Source organism: Volvox carteri (assembly GCF_000143455.1).
Source record: "Volvox carteri f. nagariensis unplaced genomic scaffold VOLCAscaffold_6, whole genome shotgun sequence".
Taxonomy (NCBI): domain Eukaryota; kingdom Viridiplantae; phylum Chlorophyta; class Chlorophyceae; order Chlamydomonadales; family Volvocaceae; genus Volvox; species Volvox carteri.
The window spans coordinates 2,231,176-2,242,686 of record NW_003307549.1 but is presented as its reverse complement, the minus strand read 5'-3'; the positions used below and the strand labels follow the sequence as shown (position 1 = coordinate 2,242,686).

At 51.3% G+C, this 11,511-nt stretch overlaps 2 protein-coding genes across 2 annotated transcripts in view; one reads left to right on the top strand and one right to left on the bottom strand.

The window, feature by feature from the left end:
* The window catches only part of VOLCADRAFT_87823 (uncharacterized protein), a gene marked incomplete at both ends in the record, with an annotated part of 22,569 nt that extends 17,641 nt beyond the window's left edge, over positions 1 to 4,928 (bottom strand). Inside the window, 2 exons of the mRNA XM_002947382.1 lie at positions 3,724 to 4,387; positions 4,651 to 4,928. Of these exons, the coding sequence (XP_002947428.1) occupies positions 3,724 to 4,387; positions 4,651 to 4,928 (942 nt within the window). The remainder of the gene's footprint in view (positions 1 to 3,723; positions 4,388 to 4,650) is intronic.
* A 5,905-nt stretch (positions 4,929 to 10,833) lies between these two features.
* Positions 10,834 to 11,136, top strand: VOLCADRAFT_87822 (uncharacterized protein; the record flags this gene model as incomplete). Its single annotated transcript, XM_002947525.1, has 1 exon — positions 10,834 to 11,136. The coding sequence occupies one exon, from the start codon at positions 10,834 to 10,836 to the stop codon at positions 11,134 to 11,136; it is 303 nt and encodes a 100-aa protein (XP_002947571.1).
* Between the last annotated feature and the right edge of the window lie 375 nt (positions 11,137 to 11,511).

Genomic DNA, 11,511 nt, shown 5'->3' with positions numbered 1-11,511 from the left:
AGAGAGCAGGCTCTCCACCCGGTTCCTTCCGGGCCGTTCTTTCTTCGTTGACAAACTCAGGGTCTGCTCGTCTTTTCCACGAGCACCATAAAAGCACCCACGAGCATCCTTTACCCCAACAGCCCACCTTCACTCCAGGTCCTCTTCCCCCCAAAACACTCAAAAGAGTTCAATCACCCTAACACGAGCACCACCACTGATCGCCAACAACAATTAAAAGTTCTTCCCAAACCCCGACACCATCATTAGCCTGGGCAGCATGAAATGCCAAACATGAAGCGAAGGATTTTAGGGGTTTAGACGCGCTGTGACTCATCCAGCCATCCGCCTATATCCCCCTGCGAAGCTGCTCGGACTCGTTGCATAACCGACCAGGGCTCTAGACCCCGGTTAGCGACTTGCTGCGTTTTGAGTTATTCAAGGCTGCTTCAGAGTTTGAAATCTGAAAACATTTGCAGGTTGGCCGTTGGCCGTTATCGTTGGCGAGGAAACGGCCGCTGCGCTTGCAGGTATCAGGGCGCTTTTCCGAATCGTTTGAATCGGCGTATATGTGATTTAGCAAAATAGCTAGGGGCGTAGCCACATGTGCTCGTGTGCTGCGGGTTTTGCACTAAAAGGCAGCGTGCGATATCAATTGATTCTTCTGCCACGGGTGTGTTAGGGTTAGGGGCAAAAGGCATGTTGTGGATTACGGGTGTCAAATTTCAAGGTTGAGAACAAAGCCCAAATTCACAACCGGCGCCCTATTGCATGCTATGCGACATCATGAGGTTTCGTATGAGGTATCGTCTCGCTAAAAAATTCTTAGGTGGCACAAAAACATCTACGTCGATGTGTATGTTATCCATGTATACGTGTATGCAAACCACTTTTGGAGGCTATTAGACATGCATCTTTAAAATGTAATGTAATGTTACGGAGTGGGAGGCTTCTGGGCCGCTTTATCACATTGTCAGTTCTACGATCATTTATCACCTTATAGCACCATCCACCCAGGTGCGTTCCCCGTACCTGCAAACCACCCTAATACGAGCCGAGGGCTCAAGGGCTGCCAGATCGCCTATAAGCACCATCCTACCTCGCACTTCCAACGAAACAAGTGATGAAGGATTCTAACGACCAAAGGGAACGATAGAGTTGCGGTGGGACCATATACGTTTCAGCATCCTTGCCAGTCGTTCAGGTTCCCACTTCATAGCGTCCTTCATATGCTCGAAGCGTGGGAAACCCATGGGTTTGGTCATGGCCATATCAGATCTGATTTTGTCGTACACCAGACAGTCTAGCAAAATGTGCTTCTCATCCTCGATATGGCTATCAGTGCCACAGCAAGGGCATACTCGCTCCTCCCTAGGTATATAACGCGTCCCTTACACGCTCTGTTAGCCGCCAATGCCCAAGAGCTAAGCCTAAACTGCATAAGCTTGCGATTCGCTGAACGCGGGATAAACATTGTGATATGCGGGAGCACCTCCTTCCTGCCCGCTTGTTCGGCCGCCAGACCCATCCAATGCTTTATACTTCGCCATGCGAATTCCTGGTTGCTTGCTGTCTGACGGATACATGTCAGGCTGGACATCTAAACGCGTATGCTTCCAACCACTCACTAATCGGTCCTTGAACTCCAAAACCACACCTCCTGGCATTGGCCTGTTCATCAGCCACTCCACTCGTTCATCTACCGCGTGTAGCCCTTGCGGGGTCTCTTTCCATACATCGTGCCCCAGCAAATATAGGAAACGGAGGAGTAGTGTCCCCCATCCGGCCCCTTCGGGGTTGGAGAGGGACTCTGCGACCTCCTGTCGCAAAACTTGGTGTGCCACAGACCCACGCTGTAAACGGACACTGTTCCAAAACCTCATAACCTGCTTGAAGACGTGGTATTGGAGGGGTAGCTGCGACAGCTCTGTAAACAGGAGGCGGTGTGTTGGTCTGGCAACTCCTACTATGTGTCGCATGAAAGATATCTGAAGCTGCACTGCTCTGTCCTGTAGGCATGCCTCGAAGGGCCCCTCTGCAAGGTTACTCGCATCACTCCGCCTCCTGAGCCTGTCCAAGACCTCAGCTTGCATAAACGGCCCCCACGCTTGACAACCATACAACAGTATTGCTCGTACCTGCGTATCGAAACACCTAATCCTCACATCTGGGGCGAACAGCTTTAGCTTATCTAATTTCGCACTCAACGCGAACATAGCTGCTCTAGCTGTGTTATACAACTGCTGACGGCAGGCCCAGAACTGCCGTTCCGGCCCATACACTAACCCCAGATATCGTGCACTATTCTTAGCCGGTATGGCCTCTCCAGCCAGCCTGAGCTCATCACACGATGCTTGGACAGCACTTCTAGTGTCGCTATCGCTTGCAAAAACGAGGCGTTCACATTTCGACACATTGGAGCACATCCCAAAATCATCACAGGACATGTCCACAATGTTGAGCAGCTCCCCCATGCGTCCTGGTGTTGTTGCCAGAAGGCTAACGTCATCGGCATAGAGGAGGATGGACACTCGCTCATTTCCAACCTCCGGTGCATCCTCTGGCCGTGCCCCGGTGTTACTACCGTCGTGCATATCGATGACGTCCGCGAGAGTTTCAATGTAGAGTCCAAACAGCTCAGTTGATAATGGACAGCCTTGTTTCACACCCTGTTTTGACTCAAACTCACCTCCAGCCTTGCCATTCGTCTTGATGACCATTGTAACCTTGCCATACGCCCACATCAGTGACCGCAGCATGGACCCTTCAACCCCTCTCTTTTGCAAATGAAGCCACATTATCTCCCGCGGCACCTTGTCAAACGCCTTCTCAAAGTCAATTTGCGCAATGATTGACGGCCGCTGTCCCGGTTGGCTGTGCCTAGCAGTAAGGTACTGCTTGGCAAAGAGATGATGTGTAGTACCGAATCCTCTTCTGAAACCCGCTTGGCCTCGGTGCCTAAGTGAGAGCGTCTCCCCCGTGCGAACAAGCCTATCCAGGAGGACCGGCGCGTAAGATTTCGCCAAGGCGCCCCCTACTGCTATGCCCCTGTAGTTACTCGCATGCTGGGATCCCCCTTCTTGTAAATAGGGCTGAGGACGGTAGTTATAATATAACCGCGAAATATTTCAAGTTGGACCAGTGGCCAGCCGTGACACTTAGGCACTCAACCACCGGACGCGCCAACACCCAGGGCTGAAGGCCAAAGAGTCCCCAAAACTGGGTGGAGAGGGCGGGAATGACACCTAAGGTCACGATACGGCGAATAGCCGGAACAGAACGCAGTTCAGTGTAATAACCATACTGAGGCAAGTACGACAAGTACAACGAGTAACATCTTCGTCCAAGAACCCGCCTTCTCACAATGAGAAGTCCAGCTTCTTGTCCTCATTGTTACACTGTATTAACGCTAAACGGACCACAGCAGCGATGCCGCCGGGTCTGGCCCCAACCGACGCTGCCACCATGCTGCCTGTCTGACACCGTAGCTACATCGATCACCACTCCGAACCGCGGCTTGCACGTCAATTACGCCGCCCTGCTGATCGGCTTAGTATCCCCTCGGGTTTCCCTGCTGATCGGCTTAACCCCCTACACCCCCCCACTAATGACCGATTATTTCAAGTTGGACCAGTGGCCGGCCGTGACACTTAGGCACTCAACCAAAGGACTCTTGAAAGCAAACCAACTGTCTAGGTGCTACGGGGAACGTACCCTAGCGGGATGCGTGCCGTCACTGCTCACCACAAACTCGAAAACATACACAAACTCGAAAACAGTGTTACTCTTCCACCGCCCCAGCTTTTGCACCTCTGCCCGGTCAGCGCCGCCTTGCACGAGGGCCGTGGCGCCCCCACAGCATAGGGAGTGCGGGCACAAGTCGCACCGCACGCCTTGCCTCCACGCATAGCATAACGTCCGGAGCGTGTCGCGGAACTTGCAATAAGGCATAGCCTCGACCGTAGACGGGAGTGCTGCCACGACCTCCTCTAGGCAGTTGCGCCGGACGTTGACAGCGCGCAGCAATGGGCCGACATCCTCCGTATCGGCTTCAACCCCATCGCGCTGCACCGACGTGCATGGTGTCTGCTGGTAGTGACCTGCTTCCAGCAGCTGCTCCAAAAGAAGAACTGGGCAGCACGGCCCGCCGATTCTGCCGATGGTCACAAAGGCACCCTTGCAGTGCTGGTCGGTCTTGCTTTTGAATAAAAAAATCTCCACGCGATCTCTGTAAACGTGGAGCAGGTCGGTATGCACCAGCACATGGCTTAGATCGTCAAAGCGGAGCAAACCGCAGAACGTGAGCACCGCGCCTGTGACGACCATTCTAGTGAGCAAGGGCACACCTTCGTGGATATGATATTCCACCAGTTGCGACACCTCCTTCGGGGTTGCGACGTCTAAGTTCCTGGGGGTTGCCGACAGCGTCCGACGGGCGACTTCCCGGACTCCGGCACACAAGGAATGTATGCATGGGGTAGGCAAACCTGCCAGCTCGTGAAAAGTGGACACCGCCGCGCTGGCCCGATCCACTGCTTGGTGCCCCACTTTGCGCACCGCTGCATCCTGCCGCACTTTTGTCAAGAATGCTGCAGCGAAAAGAGTCACATACTATCCCATGTAAATGTGTTTGTGAAGTAGCATTTAAACAAACGGCATCTCACCACGGACCTCTGGATAGCTGCTTCTTTTGGTTCATTTGAAAATTCGGTCTGAACATTAACCTCTTTGGGTCTGTGGGCAGATAGTTGCTGCTGAGATGCTGTCTGAACGTCCGCAGCCGAGCTGAAGTTCAGAACTAGCCTCGGGACACCCCAACTCATCGAGGCCACAGCTGCTAATGGTGCAGACGCTGATGCAGATCGCAGGGGAGGCAGCGCCTGCGGTTGTTGAGTCTGCTGAGTACTATATGTAATACCAGGAATAACAAGCCTAGGAACAGGCGACATAGTACATAAAATTTAGAGCAGGAGGCTGAATATGCTGCGCGTATGTAAATGGTGATGTTACAGAGGAGTACCAAGTTCGTGGTATCTTATGACAAACTGAGTGCGTAGCTTTCTACAACGCTATGCTAACGCATGCTGCATCAAAATTGTGTCGTACCGCTAACTCTCTACACTAATCTAAATGAACACACTGCATTTACTATCGCTCCCAAATGCGCGCGAGTGTCTTTCATCGATCTCATTCGAGGCTTACAGCCTGGATTATTAAAAGGAAGGGCACATAAGTCCGTAAATACTACATAATAGGCCCTCACCCTTTAGTGTGGATAGAATGATATAGAATGGGGTCCGCCAATCACAATGTCCACAAATAAGCAATGTGTCTAACTGCACCGCTCTGCCTAACGCTTACACATGCCGCATGTCATGACCCTAGTTGCCGCTGCTCACATCGGTCCCCTGCGGCGGCCATGGCTGGCTGGAATCATGGGTCCCATGGGCAAGGGCTGGTGGTACTGCTGTTGGCCACCAAACTGCTGCTGGCCACCGAACTGCTGCTGGCCGCTAAAATTTGTGTTTGCCCCGCCGCCTTGGTAAGGGTGAAAGCGCTGCAGCTGTTTCCACGGCCGCCAAAGTTTGCACCTCCTGCAGCGGGTTAGTTCCCATCCGATCCTTCATGTCCCTGACAGCACAGCGGAAGCAATCCTCACCAGAGTCGTATAGGCGATCCGTATCTGTCGGACTGACAGCTTGATGCCGATTATTGTTAAAGTATTGCTGCATTACCTCCAGGTGAAACTGATGGCACCGACCACCAGCGTTGCAGGACGCATAGCGGCATGGCTCTTCATGAGGCTTTGCAGAACGGATTAGAGTTTCCAGACCTTAAACCAGGCTAACTTGTGGTTGGGCATTCCACCAGCCTCCATTCATGGTTGTGTGTGGGAGGTTGTGTGCCCCCTAGCCATCAGCTCACTCCACCTCGGTCGCTGTTGTTTAGGGAAGGTCTTCAGACCAACATGAGCCTGTCTATGTCTGCACTTCACTGCATTACTTGCAAAGTCATCTCTGACTTTTGGGCCCATTTAACTGCTTTTGCAGCATGGGATAAATTGCCAAAACTTTGGGAACACAGTGCCTCACAACCACTCTTTCTTATTTTTCTTTTTCTTTTTACGGATGTACAATGATTAGGTCTGAGGGCTCACATCTGAGCTTTACCTTTTTATATGAGCTTACTAATTCAGGTTTTGTATCCAGTGAAGTACGGCCTGGCCAAATTCTTTTTGAATAAACCCACAGTGTTGTGTTACTAGGGCCAATCAGTTCAGGTTCCACTGTAACAATCATATTCTGCTTATTCGGGGTCCACTGTAACAATCTGCTTACACAGCTTTTCCTCTCGAATTTAAACAATGCTGCTGTTGCAGATGCTGGCCTGGGTTCTGTTGGACTAGACGAAGACGATTTGGATGCAAGCGCAGCACAGTATAGCACCGCTGAGCGTTTGCAGACTGCTAGACAGGAAGGCCTCACCGACCTTCCCATCTGGCACCTGGCGTTGTGGATGCTATCCTAGGTGTAATCCTAAGCGAGATGCAAAGAAATTGCATCTCATACTGATCAAAGAGTCCGCATTGTGTGTACTCCAGCTACTGCTGGGCGCCCTCAATTTGAAAACAAAACCAACTTAAGCAACCTGTCTGCACACACATTGAGCAGAGTTGGCTGGTTGTCTTTTGGGGTACATCTTGCCATAACGGATGATCTACCTCAATGGTGCAGATGTCTAAACTCATAGAATTAACACAGTAAGTCACAGCCACAGTGCATTAAATGTGGCCAAGACCTTTCTCGTTAGCACCCTGAGGCTGAGTTCCCTTTGATGAAATAGCTCAGTTCAATCTCGTTTTGGGTCAGGAATTTACTGTATGACAGTGCATGAAGCTAGCATGGGTGTTTTGGTTGAGAGGACAGCTAAGCTACTTCAAGAGGGACAAGCAATTTCTTAGCACATTAAATTCCACACCTCAATGATCTGATGGTCTGAAATCTAGCATATAATAACCCGGGCAATGGACTACTGCTCTTCAAGCCACTCGAGTGATATCACTCACCATCCTCTTGCAGTCAATGGTAAAACATGAATCATTCGAAGGCATACTCAAGTGGCTTGGCTAATCTAGTGCATATATCCTGCAGAATGGTGCTGCTGCTCAAGCCACTAAAGCCGCTCAAGTATGCTGTCAATGATTCATCGACTGCAAGGATGGTGAAAGGATGGTGATATCACTCGAGTAGCTTGGACAGAAGCAGTCCATTCCGCGGGTTGTTAATTGTGCTAGATTTCAGGCTATCAGATCATGTGTTTACAGTGCTGCGGCTCCACAAGGGACTCGACAAGGGACTCCTCAAGGTGTGAAATTAGTGTGCTAAGAAATTAATTGTCTCTCTTGAAGTAGCTTACCTATCCTCTCAACCAACATACCCATGCTAGCTTCATACAATAAATTTCCAACCCAACCCAGATGCACTGAGCTATTCCATCAAAGGGAACTCAGCCTCAGCATGCTAACGAGAAAGATCTCTGCCACAAGGCTTTAACGCACCGTTCCAAAGGGGAGCGGCTTCGACTTGCCTCGACGGTGCAGACATCTGAGCTCAACGAATTAAGACAGCAAGTCGAGGCAGATCATCCGATATGGCAAGACCTCACTATGAATGTTTTGGTTATGGCACCAGGTATAGGACAGAGGCCATCCCATATGTAAAAAACTTATCCGACGCGCTATTTCACAGGATCCGCAAGATCGGAAGCCGAGCCTTAGATGTACCCCAAAAGACAACCATCCTCACGGCCAACCCCGCTCAATGTGTATGCAGACAGGTTGTTTAAGTTAGTTTTGTTTTCAACTGAGAGGGACGAACAGTAGCCGGAGTACACGCAACGCGGACTCTTCGGCGAAATATGAGATGCAAAGAAATCACGCTTAGGATTTACCTGGGATAGCATCCACAACGCCAGGTGCCAGACGCGCGCCGACGAGGCCCTCCCCTCTAGCAGTCCGCAAACGCTCAGCGGTGCCATACTTCGCTGCCCATCCAAATCGTCTTCGTCTACTCCAACAGGACCCAGGCCAGCGTCTGCAACAGCAGCAGCACATGCGCTGTCACTGATCTGGCGTTATAGCGTCTCGCAAGTTCTGCTTTATCAGCGTCAAGCTCAAGTACCAGGTGAATATCATACACGCGAATTTGTGAGTGTCAATGATGTGCTCATTGCAATTAATGACTCTGACCAGCAAGGGAGTTCGTGCCGGAAATTGTTTCCAACCCTGGAGCTGACCGTTATTACCGCCTTCCATTTGACAACACAAAACACCTTTTCCTACGGACATAAAGCATATTATTAAAGCTGACGATCTGCTGAAGTGATTCTGCAAGGGCGCCACCACAGCTGCCGGTTGCCGCACGCAACATGCACGTGCAACCAACTTAGATGACACACAAAGGATGAGCAATAACGCATAGCTTAACATTTCATGTTACTTTCGACAACAAACTCTTGAGGCAAGTCCCGGCTCGATTCCGATCCGCAAAGACTACATCAATACGTTCTTCATAAATTCTGCTAGTTGCCCGCATGGCGGCCCGTACACCCACGCACTGAAACCAAAGCCCAGTTCTTTAGTTCTATACGCATTTTCACATATCCGATTATCATAATTGTAAGATTGTCGGACAATCACACTGAATATCTTAGTTGCATTGACAGCGACGACTCATGGCTTCTCAAACTAATTGGCGCCAAGAAGCAAACCAGTGGCAAGACAGTGACAGCGATGTTGAGGCTGGATTCGAAAGGAGCCTGGGGCGAGGAGCCTGGGTACCGCGGCGACGGCAGGAGGGTAGGGTGTTGCACTGTACTGCTCCCAACCACATTTCACTAGACTTCAGCAGGTATGTGCACGTGGTTCATGGTTCGCGTGGTTTCTGAACAGCCGGACCCAGGGGTCGTTATTGTTTAATGCGTGCCGCTAATGCCCCGTTGTTCCGCTAATGCCCCGTTGTTCCGTTCGAATTGTTCACAGACAACGAACAAAGAAGAAATGGAGTGGACGGCAATGCATGAAGTCCTTTGCGCCTGTGCCGTGTGGTGGCGGGATGCCAATGCTCGAACACTACACGATTTGGGATCGCAATTGGCGATTCCGTATCCAACCTGGGGCTCTTGGAAGAGTTGAATTGGGAAAAGTTCACCCCCTTCTTCCCCCATCTCCTTCCCCATCTTCTCCCCCCTCCCCACTTTCAGACTAATTACCAACAAGAGCACTGACCCTGACCTACTGGGTCATGATGCCTGGGTCATAATGCCTGGGTGGCGAAAGTGGAACACAACAATCACAACAGACTGGACCAATGTTGTAGTGTAATCGAATTTCACTCTGGAAGCTTGCAACATTTGCGACTGAGCGAACCCAGGTTTCGAGACTCTTATACTGTAAACCTCCGTGACATTTGGACAAGCACATCATGTGTGATTATGGTGCGGTCTTCTAGTTAGCCATGCGCATGCTGTGGCCCACACAGGCTACCAGAATTTGGGCAGTTTTTTTACTGTCAGCGCTGTTGCCAGTGCTGCACTGCTGCCGACCATTAAGAAAATGGCGATCGCCAACGAATTTCCCTCACCTGCAATTATTTTGCCCGCATCACCTTCGATGGACCTAAGTCATGCAGCGGAACAGCTGAACCATGTATGGCAAGGATTCGTGTGTGTGTGTTACATGGTTGGGGGTGCGTGACCCCATACCTGTAAGACTACCCATATGAGCCGAAGGCCCAAGGGCAATACTACAACGCCTAAAAGCTATGGAGGAAAGGAAAAAAACACCGCACATCAGCCCAGACTAGCGTCCAAAGGGAGTAATTGAGTTTCAGTGAGCCCACATACGTTCCAACATCCTTGCCAGACGTGCTGGTTCCCATTTCATGGCCTCCAACATGCTCTGTTGATGATCAAATCCCTCTTCAGCACGAATACCATTATAGGCTGGGCATTCCAATAACATGTGTTTTTCATCCTCGATTCGGCTATTAGTACCACAACAGTGGCAAAACTGCTGCCCCCTGGGGACATGGTACTTGCCTCTTCGTGCTCTGTTTGCCTCCAGAGCCAAGCAACATAAGCGAAACTGCATTAGCTTATGATGTGCTAAAGGAGGAATGAAAACCTTAGCATGTGTTGGCAACATGACGGCTGAAGCTCCTGAAAAAGCCCCATCCAGTGCTTATACTGCGCCATTTGCACTCCTGGTTGCTTCCCATCTGATGGGTACTCCTCTGGCAAGACAGTCACCCTGCTACAAATGTATTTGCGTTCAGGACTGTGCTACACGTCCTGACATTTAGGTGACTGCACACCACCACCCATGGCTGTGCTTCACACATCGCACGATCTTTGCCTACATGGTGATCGAGCCCTCCGGAGCCAGTGGTGAAATGCCAGAGTTCCACACTGCACCGTACACTGACATTATGAGGCTGTGGATCGTGTCCATGGGCTCCCTGCGGGCCGATATGGACATACAGCTTATCTGCAACTTCGGCATGGACGCTGCCGAAGTCTTTGACTCATCCTAGGAATTCACAATGTCGGCCCAGGAAGCAGCGATCAAGGCCCGGGCCGATGGCAAACTGCTGCCTTCCCCGCCGCCAAAACCCCCAAGATCACCGTGCTGCACCACGGTGCAGCAGATTCCGCCCCCACCAGCCACGGCAAAAATGCAGCTGCAAGCACGTGACTAGATACCACAACCTGCATCGACAAGGGCCGTGTATATGTGGGCCAATCCGTCAATCCCACCAACACTTCAGCACCCATGCCTGCTCCCCGCCAAAGCGCATGCAACCAGATGCTGCTGCAACATACCAGCCATATCAACAGTACTTCCAGCTGGCTCTACTCATGTGCTGCCAGAGCAGGCATGTGGCCGACACCACGGAGGTGTACTGCATTGACAAATTCAAGGCCTGGGACCTCACTGCTCTGCAACATCATGCATGGCGCATCACGTGCATGTCCAGCACTGCATGCACGCCTCGCTGTCAGCAGCACCCGCGTGATACGGATCAAGATCAACACGTAATTACGGGCAGCATCTGCATCGTTATGCGCGTGCTCACGGTGCCCACGGAACTTGCATAGGCGATGTTGCGGGGTCATAAATTGTCGACGCATGGTGCAAACCCCCACTTTAGGCAACCTGCGGGTGATTTCTTGCCCTGTTAGCTACACGCTGCCCTTACACACATTTACCTCGACTTGCATGCAACACAGCAGACCCTCACGTTTAGGAGCCCAGCAGGCCAGCGGACTCTATTGCAGCTAACCGTGCCATATAGTGCACCCAGGTCAGAACGGTAGGGCCGTCGACAAGGCTAAGGTGCAGCCTTTCTCCGGGCAGTGTTTTTGTACTGTGGCTTTGGCGTGAGTAGGGCCATCTGAATAAGCTGCTGACATGCTTTGCTGTTGCAATCCATACATGGCCACGTCTTCTGCTGCATGAGCGCGACGTCCCGT